Source organism: Schistocerca gregaria, chromosome X (assembly GCF_023897955.1).
Source record: "Schistocerca gregaria isolate iqSchGreg1 chromosome X, iqSchGreg1.2, whole genome shotgun sequence".
In the NCBI taxonomy this organism is placed as follows: Eukaryota; Metazoa; Arthropoda; class Insecta; order Orthoptera; family Acrididae; genus Schistocerca; species Schistocerca gregaria.
In genome coordinates this window covers 659,721,119-659,741,223 of record NC_064931.1, presented here as the reverse complement: position 1 = coordinate 659,741,223, position 20,105 = coordinate 659,721,119, and the positions used below count along the sequence as shown (strand labels likewise).

Genomic DNA, 20,105 nt, shown 5'->3' with positions numbered 1-20,105 from the left:
TAAGGATCTGATAACGCACAGCAGTATTCTAGAAGAGGATCGACGAGCGTCATGTAAACAGTGTTTAGATTTGTCGCATTCACGGATTCTGGAATGAAATGCCTTGTGGTTCACTTTCTCATACTATTTACTACGTGACGACTACAATTTAAGTTGTCCGTAACTGGAATTGTTGGGTATTCAGTTGACTATACAACTGAATTTCATTTATATTTCTTTGAACAAAATTTTTATATTCACGGTGAATGGCAAAACTTACCAGATTTCTCTTATACTTTGTGGCAATACTTTTCCTATTACTTGCAGCATTTTCCATCTCTCGTTTACAGGGAAATGGGAAACCAAAACAGTTCGTAGACAAAATTAAGTACTTAAGCTTCACATTTCCGAACTACAAGCAATCTCTACCGTATTACATATTCAGATCAAAGTCATTTTCACTTTACACTACGAAAGTGTAAACTGAACCTGCACGCTCTGTTTTCCTGACAAACTTAATTCTGAACACGCCATACACTAAAGAAAAGGGAACAAGTGTAAACCACAGCAAGAGTCCACAACTCTTGTGCATTATGCGTACAAATCTGACCTGTTGTTCAAACTGCGGGTGCTCGGGAGCAGCTGTAGCACACCAGCGAACGCCCCAGCTTATGACAAACAACGCAACTGCACTGGCCGTGCACACTCACCCAGCGACTGGCCTCTAACCACGTGCGCATGCGCACAGCGCCGTGCCAGGCACCAGCTCGAACAAGCCATTGCACTCTGAGCAACCACCTCTGGCGCCCTCTGTCCTCGGCAAACGCCATACCTGCCAGCAGATTTAGTCACCCGGCGAGTCCTACGATCAGTACTGTCTCCACTGCTACTCCAGTATAGTGTGAAGTGCTAGCAGTAGAAGTGACTACTGTTTTATGCTACTGCTTTAAGTATCCTCGACTGAAGACTTGCCGCTACTGTTCGATACTTCTAATCTAAGGCTAACAGTTGAACTGGTCAAGAACCACGGAGAGGACAACTAACAATTAAGACTCAATGACCCCGTTCTGTACTTCAGTAGATACACACTAACAGCCTAATTCATCAAACAACTTTTAGTTGCATCGCATGAAAAACTCGACAGAGGTACTCCACTGAACTATATATACAGCAAAGACGGGAATAAACCGCATGGAGAAGCTTAAATATGTAACATGCTGACGGCCGTCACCAATAGTTTCAGCCATTATATTTGCCACTGGGTTTGGCTGTTTACACTACAACGTTTAGCTTGTGCATTTCTTACAGGAGAATACTTGCTGTAATACGTATTTCACCAACATGAAACCCTTTCCCGTCGAGTCTAATGGACATCTAGCAGTTGATATCTGAAAGATTTGGGAACAAGGTATGTAGGAACTTCGGAGCTTAATAGCTTTTAGTAAATGCGATCGAAAATTTGAACCACTTTTCCCGACTCAAAATGTCTGAATGTGTGTGAAATCTTATGGGACCCACCTGCTAAGATCATCAGTCCCTAAGCTTACACACTACTTAACCTAAATTATCCTAAGGACAAACACACACCCATGCCTGAGGGAGGACTAGAACCCCCGTCGGGACCAGCCGCACAGTCCTTGAATGCAGCGCCTTAGACCGCTCGGCACATCCCGCGAGGCTTCCTTGACTAATAGTCTAACTGTACTATCAGTAAGATGCTTAAAATCCAGCAGTGTGTGAGCGCGCGCTAGGTAGAGCGACAGCTAGTTCACAGCTACGGGATGATAATCACGATTAAACAGTTCCAATTCCGACAGCTGCCAGACTTAGTTCATTCCTTTCTCACATACGATGAAAGTTGTCTCCAACCGCACTAACTGGCTGAACAACCCTAGATAGAGTCATCCACAAACGCCGTACCATCATTTGATTTTGTCACTTTAATACTCACTCCAGGATCGAAGTTGGTCGTAAAAACCGCTGTTGCAACTCAAGACACGTTTTTCTCGTTTTACTAATGTCCCAAGACGTTGCAGTAATGTAATTTAAGAGATGCTACCGTTTTCCTGTACCACGGTAACAAAATGGTCGTGTGCGTGATATATTGTGGATGTTTCAGAATAATTCCTGCCTAGAGACCGCTCATTACTAAGTTCTACCTCCATCAGACGCTGACTAGAAACTAATGAAAGTTAACTGATTTTTGTACCTTCAGATGAATACTGCCATCGCCCACACCTAGGATTTCATACCACCCTCAGACTTCATTAAGTGATACGCCACAAGATGTGCTCTCCCTTTGTTGAAAGAAGGCTCAACAGGCCCTGTGGCACGCCAGAGGTTACTTTAACGTCTGTAGACGTCTCTCCATAACATGCTGTGTTCTGTTCGCTAAGAACTCTTCAATCCAGCCACACAGCTGGTCTGATATTCCGTAGGCTCTTGATTTGTTTATCAGGCGACAGTGCGGAACTGTATCTAACGCTTTCTGGAAGTCAAGGAAAATAGCATCTACCTGGGAGCCTGTATTTAATATTTTCTGGGTCTCATGAACAAATAAACCGAGTTGGGTCTCACACGATCGCTGTTTCCGCAATCCATATTGACTCCTACAGAGTATATTCTGAGTTTCCAAAAACGATATGACACGCGAGCAGAAAACATGTTCTAAAATTCTACAACAGATCGATGTCAGATGTAGGCCTATAGTTTTGGCCATCTGCTCTACGACCCTTCTTGACAACAAACCTCCTGTGCTCTTTTCCGATCATTTTGAACCTTCCGTTCCTGTGGAGACTTGCGGTACACGGCTATTAGAACGGGGGCAAGTTCTTTCGCTTCCTCTGTGTAGAATCTAATTGGTATTCCGTCAGGTCCAGTGGACTTTCCCGAGTCATTTCAGTTGCTTTTCTATTCCTTGGACACTTATTTCGATGTCAGCCATTTTTTCGTTCGTGCGAGAATTTAGAGAAGGGACTGCAGTGCGGTCTCTTCTGTGAAAGAACTTTGGAAGAAGCTGAAGTATCAAGAAAGCTCGAACTTTTATTTTACAATTGAAATTTTGAAAAACGGTACGTTGCGAACCAAACGAGTGCCAAGGGTTAATTCAGTCCTGAAACTTGTGGCAAGTTTCGAGTAGCGTCCCGTGGAAAAGGCGCTTAGAGCACATGCTTGACCTGTGAAAGGAATTAGTTTTTTATTTTTTCGAATAATTAAGCAATTTTGTGCTAGCTGCTTACAGCTGAGAGCACTGAAGCTTATGTTATGTATGTATCAACTTTACTATCAGATGCAGGGTACAATGCATCTGTGTCGTGGGTGCACTCAGGAAGATTTTTGTACGTGATTTTAACAACCGCCGTCCCTTCCCAAAAAACTAGTAAGCGAGTAGTTTCTTGCACTGCACTATCTTTCAGAGTGCAGAGGAAAAAATCTTTGCTACGGGAAAAATGTTTTACCCACAAAAGAAAATTTGACGCGCTTCGCACTGCACTGGCATTCTTAACTTATGTACCCATAGCAATTCCTACTTTGAAGATAATGGGTGCAATTTGTCATTACACTGACGTTTTAACATAGCCTGGCATTTGCAGGTAATTTTCCTGCAACTCAAAAGGTCTTGACTGACTAGGTAAATATAGTTTTAGTATAAGCTTTTGTAGTGGAAACCCTTTTAGAGCCCGCCGACTACATCAGGAGTTCAGTTAGCAGACCGCACGGCAGTTATGAAGGGTTTTCCGAGCGATTTAGCAGAATGAAAGGCTGCAAATTTGAAATACAGTACACACTATTGCAACGGTTTCTTCTAGTCCTTTTGCGAAAGACTAGAAATATTAGAGTAACTACCTCGCGCTTTGTACGGTAACCATTTCCAGCGTTGCCTGCCATACTGAGCATGCATGAGCTTCTTTTATACTCTACACTGTCGCTACAGAAACAAAATTTCACGGTTTCCATTTCTACCCAGCCTATCTACGGCCTAAAAAAAGCATTTGAAACCAGTTCAAAGCGGCAGTTCCTTTTTAAGGAAGGAAGTTTTGGGAAAGGCGCCGCGTACGTCCGGCGCTCCGGAACGGAATGCGACGACGACCCGTTAGGCGAATGGCGGGTGTGGCAACGCCTGGGGCACAGCTGATGGCTCGCTTCGCTGACCACATACGGATTTCAGACGCACGCGTCACGCTGCTGTGCGCCAAGCCTTTGGAATCCCCACAGCGCTTTTTTCTTCAAGACACCACGTTTGCTGTCTCAGTAACTTATTCAATCCTCCTCCACCTACGGCTTTAATCACATTTCACTTTTATAGCGATTTAGATGACCCGAAATGCTAATATACAAACAAAATACTGGTAGCGCCGGAGTTATGCTGGAAGTACTATTTTACGGAAAAAATTTGGAGTTCAAGATCAGCGTGGGTTCACTGGCACGTTTCTGTACATTTGCTCTCCATTGATTAGTTCTTTTACTTCAGTCTGTTCGACAGCTACCATAGTCATACATTTCAAGTAAATCAACACTGACACTGCTAGCCATTTAACACATTTACCTGTTACTATGTCCGTACTTTCGTAAATAGACATTTGTAGCAACTACAAATGTCACTGATTTCATGTTAAATTCAGGGAAAACAATCGGCACAATTCCAGTTTTTTTTACCTGAAACTACGGCAAATTAGGGGCTCAGTTTAAGGTTTTCTGCAGGACCACTGTCCACTACGTTCAGCTGCTCTTCCAGGACCTGTGCTGTATGAAAGAATTACAATGTCATTGGCTAACCTCAAAGTTTTTATTTCTGTGGATTTTTATTCCTACTTCAAATTTCTTTTTCTTCATTTACTGCATGCTCAATATACAAATTGAACATCGGGGATAGGCTATAATCCTGTCTCACTCCCTTCCCAACGACTGCTCCCTTTCGTGTCTGTCGACTTTAACTGCCATCTAGTTTCTAAACAAATTATAAATTGCCTTTTGCTCCCTGTGTTTTACCCCTGCCACCTTCAGAACTGAGTATTCCGGTCAACATTGTCAAGAGCTTTCTCCAAGTCTGAAAGTGCTAGAAACGTAGGTTTCCCTTTCCTTAACATATTTTCTAAGATAAGTAGTAGTGGTGTCATAATTGCCTCGCGTGTTCCAACATTCCTACGGAATCGCAAATGACCTTTCCCGAGGTCTGCTTCGAGAATTTCCATTCGTCTCGAAAGAATTCGTATTAGTATTTTTGCAGCCATGGCTTATTAAACTGATAGTTCGGGAATTCTACCCATCTGTCAACACGTGCTTTCTTTGTTAGTTTATTACATTCATCCAGGAGTCTGAGGAAATTTCACCTGTCTCATACGTTTTGCTCAATAGATGGTAGAGTTGTCAGGACCGGCTCTCCCAATGCTGTCAGTAGTTCCAATGGAATGTTGTCTACTCCCGATGTCTTGTTTCGACTTAGGTCTGAGTGCTCTGTCAAACTCTTCACGCAGTTTCGTATCTCATTTCATTTTCATCTACATCCTCTTCCATTTCCATAATATTATCCTGAAGTACATCGCCCTCGTACAGACCCTCTATATAATCCTTCCACCTTTCTGTTTCCCTTCTTTGCTTAGAACAGGGTTTCCATCTGAGCTCTTGATATTCATACAAGTGGTTCTCTTCTATTCAAAGGTCTTTCTAATTTTCCTGTAGGCAGTGTGTCTTACCCCCAGTGAGATACGACTCTGCATCCTTACATTTGTCCTCTAGCCACCTGTATCTTATTTGACAATTTTGATTCCTTTTTGCCTGCTTCATTTACTGCATCTTTGTATTTTCTCTAATCGATTAAATTCAGTATCTCTTCTGTTAACCAAGGATTTGTACTAGCTCTCGTCTTTTACCTACTTGATCCTCTGCTGCCTTCACTACTTCATCCCTCAGAGCTCCCCATTCTTCTGTATTACTTTTCTCCATTCCTGTCAATTGTTCCCTTATTCCCTCCCTAAAACTCTGTACAACCTCTGGTTCTATCAATTTATCCAAGTCCCATCCGCTTAAATTCCCGCTTTTTGCGGTTTTAATCTATAGTTCATAACCAATAGATTATGGTCAGACTCCATATCTGCCCTGGAAATTTATTACAATTTAAAACCTGGTTCCGAAATCTCTTACCATTATATATATCTATCAAGGGATCACCTATTTAGTACTGGAGGGCAGCGTGGAGGATAATATCGTTGAGGGAGACCAAGAGATGAATACACTAAGCAGATTCAGAAGGATGTAGGTCGCAGTAGTTACTGGGAGATGAAACTTGGACAGGGTAGGGTAACATGGAGAGCTGCATTAAACTAGTCTCTGGACTGAAGACAACACCAGTTTAAGTGGTATTTGGATGCCACGGAGAAAACGCAAATTTACGGTAATTTTTTGTTGATCCGTTTCAGCTGCAATTAAATCACATGTTTTTGTCACTATCTTCAGACCGAAGTATCTGATTCACCAACCCATTTGTCAACTAAGAACCACTGATTATTCTGATACGTGTTTCAGAGTAGACAAGACGGGCTGCTGAATCTGATTCTTTCATCTGAAGAGGAGCCAGAGTGATTGAAACATGTGCATTAAAAATGTTCAACAGACTGAACAATGAAAGACTTATCGTAAATATCTGAAAATTGCTAACTATCACCATAAGATCACGTCGACTACAGTAAAAATATAAATTATAGCTGCTACAGTCTTTCCAACCTATAGGAAAATATTACGCACTGAAATTTTAATGAACAAAGTCTCGGCGAATTGCAGTCTATTTTGAAGATGGAAGCATCTAGTTTTCACAACGCGTGAAAGTGTGTGATCTAGGGAGTTATCGGTAGACTCTTCCGTACATATCAATGCCTGAACAACTGATTTTACATTCCGTTTGAACAGTTGTCTAATCAAATGACCGATTTAAAAAGTTTTGTATTCGCACAATGTAATGAATTGAGGTTTTAGAAGGCAGAATATTGCAACATCCACGTACTATACTGACCTTTCTTGGTTGACGAGATACATATGATCCACGAAAGTAATACGCACTTTTGAGCGTTAGTACATCTGCATCTCTTCTGTCTAGCATATAGCGAGGTGCTTACGGATCATCGAGAAAAATACTATGGACCACTGGATAGACATACAGAAGAGGGCCCTATGTGTGTATAGGCGGCGAAGTTTGTTTTTATTGAATGTCACATTGAATGATGTCCATTCCTAGGATTTAAGAATTAACTAATTAACTTTTAAATTACCAATATTGCTTTGAAACATTGCCACACCCCTGAATTTTGCTGGTTTGTATATAATTATGTGGTAGGACCGGCACCAAAAACGTAGAATACATTGTTGTGTGGTATGTCAAAGTCACCTTTTAATGTTTAAAACTCCTGCGCGGAATTTCATGTTTTCATTGCGAGACGAATAAATGTTTTGGTACAGATTTGTTTCACTTATTACTGTAATTGTCATCCTGATAAAGTAATTCTGAAATTAAAACTTTACTGTGACAATTTTAGGTTCACTTGAAAACACTGATTTAGTCAGATACGTAGGACATGTGTTCCCTTTACCGATTTTCAAAATCGGTCAGCTGTAAATTTTATTTTTTTTAGTGGAAGTACTGTTTAGCCCGAAGTAAAGCCTTTTCGACCTTTTTCAAATATTCAGAATAAATTCAAAATAAATTTTAACCATGGAAGGGTTAAAAACTGACACCTGTAATTCTCTCACTACTGCACAACTTCACTCTTACCAAATTATAAAATGATTCGTTTGCTATATGGTCACCAAAAATCTGCGATGGCAAATATGGTCCCTCCGCATTGTTTTGGTGTGGTAAATGAGCACGCACTTTCATTACTTCTGACTGACGATTTGTCTGATTAAAACTATTCACCCAACATCACTGATCTCTACATGACAGCATCACGAGTTTAAAATAACAGCCGAACTGTCACACCATAGGTGTAAGCTAGGCCTGAGCAGTATACGACATCTACACGACTAAGTTTTAGACTAAATCGTGTGCTTTCTATAAATCACGTACAACGGTCTAGACTTTACTGTCATTGTGAAAAATGTGCATTGGTGTGAAACTTAAATATGTAACAGTTACAGGCGGTAAGTAGTAATATTCATAGCAACAATGGAATAATTCTTGAAAACAGTCGAAATTTACGTTTCCTGTCTTTCGGTCTTGTTGCCAACCTTTCACGCACTTCAGGGTTACAAATTAACTGTTTGGAAGGTGAACAGTGCTCTCATTGCTTGCAGAGGCTAAAACAAGTTTTTTCTTCATTCTGTACAGCTATCAACTTCGAGCCAGTTCTATGACTAACAGCATTAATGAATCGTCCCTCGTGTGAAATCATGCCTACGACTGAAATCAGAGCCGACATGTAATTTAAACTGCGGTATCGCATGAAACGCGATAATTTCATAGAGGGGGTGTGTTAGATAACAGAGCACACATTCCAGTCGACAGCTCGGTGTCAACGCTTTATTTCTTTCCTAATCTCGTCTAAACACAAAACCCACTACATATTGCGCGTTAAATTCTAGTTAACTGTCAGCTGTATTTTCCCACATTGTGTTTTGAAGATTTTGTTTTGTCTTGCGGGACGAACTTCTATAAATGGTTTTTTTGTTCGGCAAACTGAGGTATGAACATTTTTCAACTTCAATGTCACTGCTAGTAAATCCTGACATTCGCAAGCTTACCACTGATCGTAGCCCGAACCAATTCCTTCCCCCCCAAATGGAGAGAACGTAGGCATATCTGCGTAGGGGGAGAATGTGCTTTAATCTATGATGTCTGGAATGAGCAGCTTCCAAGTTTACTATCCAAAATTGGTTTGAACACCACAATGCTTTATTGGGCTCTGACTTCAGACAATTGTGGGAACTACTACAAATTGATGCGTGTTTCCGGTCACGGGACAAGATTTCCACATTGACAATCTTCGAGGTGGAAAGTGACGGCTAGAACCGCAAAGGCTGACCCTCAGATCCATTGGTATGTAGCCTGGCACTTTATTGCCTAAGTCTGTAACAGGCTTTTATGGCTTCGCGCCTATTAATCATATCTAGAGGCTTTGATAATGAAGTCAGCGTACTTTTATTTTAAACAATGGCAGCTGATATCAGGTTAGTTTCATTAGGAATTGGCCTCCACTTGAAGCCGTTTAGGAGACCCTGAAAACAAGAAAAAACAAGATTATGGCCGAAAATCCGAACCCTACTCCTGCTGAAGACCACTAGCATTTCAGTTTCCAGTGGCTTGATAGCCGGTTTTTAGACTGGATCATGCAAATTTTAAAATTCGCATAGACTTACTATAATAACGGCAGCTGGAAGAGGCCTGTGCGCACACAGGTCCCTAGTTCTCGTTGTTGACGAGTCTGCGCTAGCTGGAGTCTTGCTGCGAACTGGACAGCTAGGCGGGGAGCGGCTTCCTGAACGTCACCCCCCACTTAATAGAGTACCACTTGAGTCCACTGAAGTGTCGGGTCGGCCAGAGACCTTGCTGTGATTGCGTCCGTCCGGGATCCCAGCATTAAAAGGACCCCTCAATGTGACCCCTGCATCTCTTGCGTTCCGCTGTGTTACAACAGACCCAACGAATCACTAGCGCTGGTCTTTTAAGTGGTAAGGTCCCACAAGGCGCTCCTTCAGGACATATGAACTGCCACCAATTTCGTCAGTTCCCATACCCGCAAACATTTGAACAATCATACCACCAACACGACTCTACTTCCTAGTATACAGGGACACACACACACACACACACACACACACACACACACACACACACACACACACACACACACACACACTGTTATGTGGACATGAGTCCATAAACTATTAATTTCCATGTTTGAGCTCAATTTAGTTTCGTCAGTATGTACTGTACTTCCTCGATTCACCGCCAGTTGGCCCAATTGAAGGAAGGTAATGTTGACTTCGGTGCTTGTGTTGACATGCTACTCATTGCTCTGCAGTACTAGTATCAAGCGCATCAGTACGTAGCATCATCAGGTTAGTGTTCATCACGAACGTGGTTTTGCAGTCAGTGAAATGTTTACGAATGCAGAGTTAGCATATTCCCATTTGATGTATGGATTAGCACGGGGCAATAGCCGTGGCGCTGTACGTTTGCATCGAGACAGATTTCCAGAACGAAGGTGTCCCGACAGGAAGACGTTCGAAGCAATTGATCGGCGTCTTAGGGAGCACGGAACATTCCAGCCTATGACTCGCGACTGGGGAAGACCTAGAACGACGAGGACACCTACAATGGACGAGGCAATTCTTCGTGCAGTTGACGATAACCCTAATGTCAGCGTCAGTGAAGTTGCTGCTGTACAAGGTAACCTTGACCACGTCACTGTACGGGGAGTGCTACGGGAGAACCAGTTGTTTCCGTACCATGTACAGCGTGTGCAGGCACTATCAGCAGCTGATTGGCCCCCACGGGTACACTTCTGCGAATGGTTTATCTAACAGTGTGTCAATCCTCATTTCGGTGCATATGTTCTCTTTACGGATGAGGTTTCATTCCAACGTGATCAAATTGTAAATCTTCACAATCAACATGTGTGGGCTGACGAGAATCCGCACGCAATTGTGGAACAACGTCATCAACACAGATTTTCTGTAAACGTTTGTGCAGGCATTGTTGGTGATGTCTTGATTGGGCCCATGTTCTTCCACCTACGCTCAATGGAGCACGTTACCATGATTTCATACGGGATACTACTCTACCTGCGCTGCTAGAGCATGTGCCTTTACAACTACGACATGTGGTTCATGTACGATGGAGCTCCTGCACATTTCAGTCGAAGTGTTCGTACGCTTCTCAACAACAGATTCGGTGACCGATGGATTGGTAGAGGCGGACCAATTCCATGGCCTCCACGCTCTCCTGACCTCAACCCTTTTGACTTATTTATGGGGGCCATTTGAAAGCTATTGTTTACGCAAAACCAGTACCAAATGTAGAGACTCTTCGTGCTCGTATTGTGGATGGCTGTGATACAATACGCCATTCTGCAGGGCTGCATCAGCGCATCAGGGATTCCATGCGACGGAGGGTGGATGCATGTATCTTTAACGGAGGACATTTTGAACACTTCCTGTAACAAATTGAAGTCACGCTGGTACGTTTTGTTGCTGTGTGTTTCCATTCCATGATTAATGTGATTTGAAGAGAAGTAATAAAATGAGCTAACATAGAAAGTAAGCGTTTCCGGACATGTCCATATAACATTTTCCTTTGTGTGTTAGGAATGTTCCCTTAAAGTTTGGCCGTACCTTTTGTAACACCCTGTATTAAAACTGGGCTGAACTGAGACGAACCCGGGACCTTTGCCTTTCGCAGACAATGTTCTACCGACTGTGCTACCCAACTTGTAAAGACCGGACGCGAATCGTGTTTTGATACCTCTGTCGGTAGAACACTTCACCGCTAGAGGCAAAGGCCGAGGTCGTCTCCGTCCAGCACTGTTTCAGTGCTAATCTGCCGGTAACTTTATCTGCTTACACTCCGCTGCAGAGTGAAAATTTTATTATAGCATGAGCATGATATTGCAGTAGCTGTTTCCTCTTATTTCGTTCGCTGAAGATTTCAGAAAACTCTGCTCAATAGTCAGTATTAATGACAATTTACGCAGGTGAACCCGTCTAAAAAAACTGAAGGTAAGTTACACGCAAGTAAGCATCACGCCAATCACAGTTTCAATCGTGCTGACAGTGGAACTACGACAGTCAGCCGAAGGCTTTAAGCACTTCTCTTTTGAGGTCTGGATTTGCGAATAATGTATTTTAGTAAATTTGACATTGTCAGTGTATTTCCTTTTCCATTCCTTATACACTATTAATATATTTGTCTACACTTTTAGAAGACAGGTCGCTTTCTTACTACCGAAATACTATACCTTTTAAGCATTTATCAGTGTGCAGATACATGTTTCTCCATGGCGTTCCTGCGGTCTACTGTCACCCAATGACATTACCGAACTTCAACAGGAGCCTAAGCCACCTGCATTCCATATCTTTACGGACTACCCGACTGCAGCGTTATTTTATTATTTGATTTGTAACCTCCCTGGCTTCAGGACACTACTCAGATCTTTCCTAATCATGTAACTTTATATGTTTTGCTCTGTTTTGGTTCCGAAGGCACTTCTAACTTCGCTTTTTTTTTATTAAGACCGATCTTACTCCGACTTCAGCATTTTATTAGTTAACCTGACTCCACTGAATGTGGTTTTTTGGTGTGTGGTGATTATTTTGGTAATCGTGACCAGTGGCCGCCTCTAGTGGCTCGCTACAGGGTAGAATTTAACGATTTATAACCCCGTATATCTGTTTCTCTGAGTACCTTCAGTACAATGAAAAAGCCTGTAATATGCAGTCACCAAAACCTACAGCACATAAAAGTCACCATTAAACTCAATAGCACAGACTCTACAGTAGTATGATGTGATTGTCGTAGCTGCGCAAACAGTTCGGCATAGCACAGCATCGCTGGACCGCTCTCCCACTGTATTCAGCGAGCCGATACGCTGGACGCCAATCTCTTAACTTCCAAAAGTAAACCTGCCCACACCGCTGTTTCAACGTAACACTGCTGGACAAAAAAAAGACTAAGTTTGAGGGTGAAAAGGGGGCACCGCCCTGGTCACAAAGCATGTACTGCCAGTGGCGGGAACAAGTTTGAAAACAAACAAGACAACGTACACAGCCGCCATTTGCACTGTTTAGGTATTTTCAGTGCAGTACAGGTACGAGAAAGGAGGGAGGTAGGGAAAGATATGAAACGAAATTCCCTTGCTCTAACGAGCCAGCCGTGACGACTGATCGCTTAGCCCGGACAATAAAAATATACCTGAGCAACTTTTATCAGAGTTCGGTCACACTGTATTATTCTCTTCACATTCGGGGTCCTTTGTTTCCCCACTTTCTTACTTCAACGCTTCTAGTGAGTGAACATTGAACCTCGAGCTAAGCGATACAAAGTCTTTCATATTCCTAGTTACGTTTCCCTAAAGTTGGAAGCCTTGCACCTTTTGACTAGAGGTATCAACTATGGAAAAACCACTTCTAATTTTGTGAACGAAATTTGTACTTGTCCTCACAAATTATGTAGACTTCCGAAATCAAATGTCGTTTTTAGACTTAAAGATCATATTTATCAATAATCTCCATAGGAATTTCCTCTTGCGTTTAACACGGGGTTAACGATGGCCTGGTGCTGTTGAAGGGGGCCGTATGAGGAGACAGTGGTACATAAAACCTAATTTAACGTGTACTGCGAGATAAGTAAACAAAATTTTTCAAATTTAGCACGTTACTCGGTGTGATCTGGATTATTTCTTCAGTGTTAATTTTTTTTTATCAGGACCGTGCTAGATACTTTTGGAACACCTCATAATACGAGGAATATTTTCTCAAACGTCACCACCACTTTCAAAATGTGGTAGGTTGTCCTTGGCAGCTAGATACGTTTGCAGTTTTTGTATTAACAGTATACGAAAACTCGCAACAATTTTTAAATTGTTACTAGGATACGTAGCAATTTATATTTAGACATAGTGAAAAATTTTTCCATTACTGCACTTTGAAAAAACTACCGCAGGAAATCATGTATGCGCTGAGTCGCAAATTTCAGCTTTTAACCTACAATAATTCAACAGAAAACATTTACCACTGGAGAAATGTTGTGGGAAACGCAGAAAAAGCTTTATTAGCACTTATACCAGATACAGGTACCTTAATGTTGGCCGTGACCATGTAACTTGCAGTCTGATCCTTCTGACATGTCCTTTTGGCAACAGCCTTTACTGACGTTTCAGAACTAGCAATACGCATAAAATTCCTCTTCAATAGGCTTCAGCGAAGCAACCTGCGTCGAATCCTGTCTCGTATGGCCCCGGTTCCTCTCGTGATTTGGAAAACGAGAAGCATAGTATGAAAACCGTAACAGTCGCACAAAATTTTGTCTTTGGGCGTCTTTCCTAAATGTTGAAGCTTTCGTTCTGGTTATGTGTTCCACCACGTATTTCTTTAATAACCAACTTATCGCATCCTTAATGTGCTTTTAGCCTTCTCTACTCTACAGATGTCTTCACTGATAGTAGGAAATAAAACCTCCCAAACAAGGAGGGTTTTGCAGAAAAGTGGGCGTGACACTGCGCAAAGGTTGAAACTAGATGGCTTTTCTATCATTTGTAACAGGAATTAAACAGTGAAAATTTTAGACTTTCTAACGTGCTTCATGTCTAGCGGCAAGAGCATTAGTATCATTTTTAATATGAAGTGTCTTAGTTCATATTTTGTCGACGCACACAGAGACTTCCTTGATTACAGTTCTTCCAGGTGGAAAGATTTTTGAATTCATACTGGTAGTGTATGTTGATTTCTATTACACAATGTTAAACTACATTTCCGTTCATATTTTGTTACTCTGCTGTTTAAGCGACTACTTCTGACCGTCTATGATATGTGACGCCTTTAGCACCCCCTCTAATACCAGGAAGATTTAATTGGTTTTACAGTTAACTGAGCAGTGTCAATATCAACGCCAGTTGACGCAGCATGGAACATAACATACAAAACCAATCTGCACATTAGCCACTATTTGAAAGACATTCACGACCGAAGCACTATGTTGTCACTTTTCTCCTCTTCGGGAAGCGCGCTTCTTTGGGCTACAAACGAACTTACCAACTGCCATTAGTCAGAATTTTTAGTAATTTATTTTGGAAATGAGGAAGCTCAGAGTAACGCCCGTCGACAACGATGTCAGAGTCGGAGCACAAGCTCAATTACGGAATGATTGAGAAGTAAGCCAGCCGCGCTTTTTTGAAAAGAACTATCCCGGCATTTGCCTTGGTCGATAAATCACGGAAAACTGATCTGGCTGCCGGACGGGAATTTGAAATTTCGCCCTCTCGTATCGAACTGGGTTAACCACCGCGTTCACGTCGCTCGGGTTTTATTTGACATATTTTAATGATGACATTACTTTTCACATTTCACAGTTGGTGCCATCTGCCTGAGGCAATGCGGAACTGTTCATTATACGCTGGCAGAATGTTCATGTATTCTTAATAAAGCGAGCAGTTTAGATATTTGTCGAGTGGTCTAAGTATGTTCAGCTACACATTTTTTTCCAATTGCTGAGACTCACTGTCCTATATTGCTGACGCGAGTGAAGTTTCTTTTCTTGCAGAAAAAATTATCTGCCATTCTTTCAGCGGGACAATGGAGCTCTTACTTTCCCACATCCCACGTTGCTCCTGTCTAATATGTACACAACTGAAGGCACTCATCGCGAGCAGTTTTTTTTCCAATACTTACCCCAAGAGGTAACTCTTAAGTGTCCCAAACTAGCAACGTACAGTAATGGGGACTACATTTTAAGCAAGAGCAATGTTACACTGGCCAGACAGCGTTACACTTATGACGCGTACATGTTCGGTTTATTTAACTAGTTACACGCTATCTGAAGCGCCGGAAAAAGACTTCCTCGCATTTGCTAGAGTCCTAACGTAAGAACTAGCTGATCTTTTCGGAGAACCTGGTTTATTAAGAGTAAGATCCGGCAGGGCGGCGGAACGGCTGAACGTGTGGCCCCAACATTCACCGCTAGTCCGTTAGCCGACTGCCCTATGGCTTCAAACGGCAGGGTTCAGGGGCGAGCAGCTAACTTTCTTGCACGAACTGCATTTAGTTGCAGCTGCTTTGGTTAATACTGTATCAAACTTATTCGTTGTTTACTCCTACACTGAACACATGAGCGTTTTCGAGTGAGTTCTGACCAGAGCTTCGAGTATCTGAATAGCAGCTTAGTCTTAGGCATAAATTTAGATGTATGTCGCTTAAGTACTGTCGTCTGGCTTATTTAAGCGACAAGTACTTTCAGGTAATACAGCTGCACAGCACGATAATTACTGGAGTGTGCAGTGCTAAGTTAGGCATTGTCGGGAAATTAATAGAATTCTAAAGTTTAATTCTTACAAAGTCCATTTCATACTTCGAAATTTCAGACCCCTCTAATTGTCAACGCCAGTACAGGCTACAGCTACTTCCGCTAGCATATTCCACGCAGGCTTTTTTCACATGGCGTTCTTTGAGAAAAAATTTTTGTAGTTTGTGGAATTTTAGTTTCGGTGAAGCCGCGAACATGTAGACACGCTAAATATTTTCGACCGTTTTCCGCTACATGACGTTCATATACAGGAGTCCACATATACTTTCGGTTCAATTTACTTCACATTTCAACTGGATGAACACCGCTCTGCGGCTTAATACAACTTTGATTCACAGCTTAATATAAATGTTAATGAGAACCATCCCCACTGCATTTCATGTATGTTTCGTACTAAATTAAATTCAGGTGATACCAGAAGTTCAGAAACAGTTTTCGGAAATAATTCTCACATTTCTGCCACTGAAAGTTAGTGGCGATGAACAACTTTCGATTTCATCTGAAGATGTGAACCAGAACAAAACCGACACTGACGTAATAAACTTACTTTAAAGCTGTAGTGGTTTTTATTAACATTTATTGCTTCCGTACTCAGCAGTGAAACTCATTTTCTAATGACCTATAGAGCAGGAACCGAGGAGTACCCACGTAATTATAACAGTACAATTTCGTTTTCTTTCGGTTTTAATAAAAAAAATTTCCCCGCCTTTGCGCTGCTGGCAGCATCCAGGTTTAATTATATCTGAATTTCCTTGTAGTTTCTTCCCAGGACGCAAGTTACGACAGCGGGATGTTTGTTATTCCCATTTTCTTCCTGTCTTACAAGCTGGTCGTTCTTCCTGGTAACTTTCGCGTCAGTAGTTACCAAAAGGTGGCCGTAAGTAGTTCCAGGTAATCTAGTACCAACAAATTTGGATCCAAAGAAGACTGACGCACACGACCTGCAATCCAGAACTTTTCCGCAGTGGCCCCTTAATTGAAGACTGCATGAACGTATTACCCGCAACAAACTGCTCTTACCACTCACTGCTGCTAAAACATTTCGCTAACAGCACAAAGCAAGATCTGTTTTAGTTATCACCGTTTTCCTGTGGATACAGAAAGCATTCATTTTCTGATGTGTGACGATACAAATACCGAAGACCTTCGCTGAACAAGCCGACCAAATTAAGCTACCATTTAAGCGAAATCAAAAGTTCCGGTAATCTGGAATTTTGATAGAGATGCAGATTTCTGGCATTTGAAAAGAACTGTCATTTGCTATGTATACGTACACAATTACTTTGACGTGTTTTAGCTAGAGGCAACACACGACGGCCTGCCCATTAAGTTACCTAATGGCGCAAAAATATAGTTATACGTCTACTTACACCAGCTACTCTTCACTAATGTAAAAGGAACTACAGATCCAAGCAGTTTCGGGAGGCTTGCGAGTAACTACAGCAAATGCGGTGAAGCTTAAAGTGATTTCAATTTCCAACAACATTCAAGTTTCAATGGAATAATAAACTTCACGACGTTTTATGAATGCTAAACTGTCAACACAGTCATGTAAATTCTCGATGTTTGCCAACTGCGCTAGAGAATGGCATTTCTTGCAGCATTGCCCATCAGCGGACTGAAGCCGGGTGGATCCCCTGACAACGTAATTAGATTGAACAAGTGTTCTCAACGTAACCAGTTGCGCTTATTGACAATACTAGTTTCAATATGAATTTAACAGATTTCACCGAGTAAAACGCTTCCCGGTGTCACTGCACTACGCTAAAAAAAAACAAAAAAAAACGAAGCTGTCTTCCCTAGAGTTCTAGGCATAATTTCTGTGTGTTTTGAAGTCCGAAGAGTATATAGAACTCCCTTCGGAAGATTTCACAAAACTAACCCCTCGAATATTTGCTTATTTCCCTCCAGAGCAACAGCATAATGTAAATGTTATGTCTCGCTGTGAGATCTCTTTAGAAGAGAATCATATTTAGTAAATCTATATAGTTTTCGCTGAAATGGCGAGTATTACAGCCTTTACTCCACATTTAACTTAATTTGACAACAGTAACTGAACTGTAAGCCTTGTCTATGTGTTCAATTGACGCGTGGTTCGTTGGCGCGACCGAGTCACTCTTTTAACCAGGTTTAACTGAGGTTTTTGTACTAACACTCATAGCCACAGCTTTGAAGGAATAGAACGCTAATTTTTCTTGAGGTTTTTCAGGTTTCATTTAGTTAGTCAAATAAGGAATGATTTAGTAGTTAGCTCTTAACCTCCCAATAGCTGATATGTTTACAAATTGGTGCCAAACTGTGTCTCCTCGTCGTCTTTGTCTTCGTCGCTCCGAGGACTGGTTTGCTCTAGCCTTGTACGCCCTATGCAAGTCCAGTTTGCACGTACTGCCCCCACAGCTAGTAATTACCTTGCTGTATAATTTTTGGCTATCAATTTCTACAGTCGCCACTTCAATCACCAAATCTACTTCCCTGGCGAAAACCTACTTATCCCTGTAGGATTGTTGTCTACAATTTTGACTTCATACGGCTATTTTCACTCAAAAAATATAGTTTTGTAGGGCAACGTTTACTTCACCTTACTAGTTTTAAATGTACATTACCGAGCATCTGTCAAATTCCTAGTGGACGTCATAATTAATGCTTAGAAGAAAGACTAGTGAATATTTTGTTGCTCTAGGCAGGAAAGAGTTACTACACGGAAGATTACACATTGTTCCCGAATATGCCAATTATCTGAGTATAACTCTCGAGGAAATTAAAAATGAACATTTTCTGATTAATTAGGTTCACCCTCTTGATGACTCATCAGATTGTTAAGGTCTTCAAGAAATTGTCTCATGAATGTTTACGTGTCGTTTCTTTAGTGTATGTAGTTCTAGCACAGTTTATTTTTATTTTTTGCATAACCATAGCTTTCCCCTGCACTCAAGAAATAACACCTGTTTTCTAACAGTACCTATCATTACCTAGGCAATTTGCAAGAAAAACCATATCTACACTTAAATGAAACGTGTAGAAATAGTTGTAGAAAGTACTTGACGCATATTTAAACAGAGACCGATATCCATGTATTAATATAGCATAAAAAATAAGTTTTCCATCTCAAAACAATTTCATCATTTTGAGTAGTCACTTCCTAAGGTACAAATTTAACAACAGGCTTCGAAAACTGTACTGATAGTAACATCAATTAAGAAGTTGATATCAAAAGAATCTTTAAAAAAAAAAAAAAAAAAAAAAACCACACACACACACACACACACACACACACACACACACACACACACACACACACACACACACTTTACTACCCAATCTGTAGAGTGAGTACTGACCATAGGACGGTACGCAAAACAAATGTGATTTAAAGTTATTATGTTTCACTTCACAAGACCATAAGTGTCACAGTTACGTAGCTACCTTGGCCGTTTTAGAATCTAGGACACACACACACTGTTCAGGCATTTGACTAGCAACTCAGAAACAAAGCGAGGTACTCGCCCATTCTGCATACCTTGAAAATAAAAACGCGGTCACCGCACTTATTGCTTAAGCCCCATCAGCTATTTCAATAAAAGTTGATGTAACAAACTGTCATGCATGAAACTCTCATAACTATACATAACACACATCTAAAAAATACCAGAAAAACGTACCACAAACTCTGAACTGTTTCCAAGTTCCCAGCAACCACCTGTCAACTCCTCCTCTGACTGACAGCACACAGCAGACCAACCGCTAGAAGGCTCGCACAAGACTTTTAAGTCACTTTTCCTTAGTGCTGCCATCTGACGGTTACTTTTAGAATCCTAACTGTCAGCGCGGCACAGACTTTGTTTGTGATTCAGCCGTCGAAGGATTCAGCGTAGGAAATACTAGTGCGGAGTTGAGACACAACAAATACAATATGCAAAAAGCGCAACGTTTCAGAAATTTGGATGTAGTTCGTACACTAGGCAAAACATCCACAACAGAATGATTGCGTTTTCACGATTAATACGCGGATTTTATTACGTCTGACCATTACGAAGATTCAAGTGTCTGGGAATCTACACCACAATACCATATTTTCAATAGTAATCAGAGTAATAGCTTTCTACAGAGTTGAAAAGAGAGCCTG

The 20,105-nt window shown here is 41.5% G+C and overlaps 1 protein-coding gene across 3 annotated transcripts in view; it reads right to left on the bottom strand.

Annotated features, from left to right (window-relative positions):
- LOC126299200 (PTB domain-containing engulfment adapter protein 1-like) overlaps nt 1-19,744 on the bottom strand; it is a 132,161-nt gene extending 112,417 nt beyond the window's left edge. Inside the window, exon 1 of one of the 3 annotated variants that reach the window (XM_049990982.1) lies at nt 19,642-19,744. Coding sequence is in view for 1 of the 3 variants with exons in the window: in XM_049990981.1 (XP_049846938.1) it covers nt 9,325 (1 nt within the window). In the remaining 2 variants the exon portion in view is untranslated. Of the gene's footprint in view, nt 1-589; nt 690-9,324; nt 9,589-19,641 lie in introns of those variants that run through there. The other 2 variants (XM_049990981.1, XM_049990983.1) reach the window with 2 other exon arrangements.
- Nucleotides 19,745-20,105: the final 361 nt, after the last annotated feature.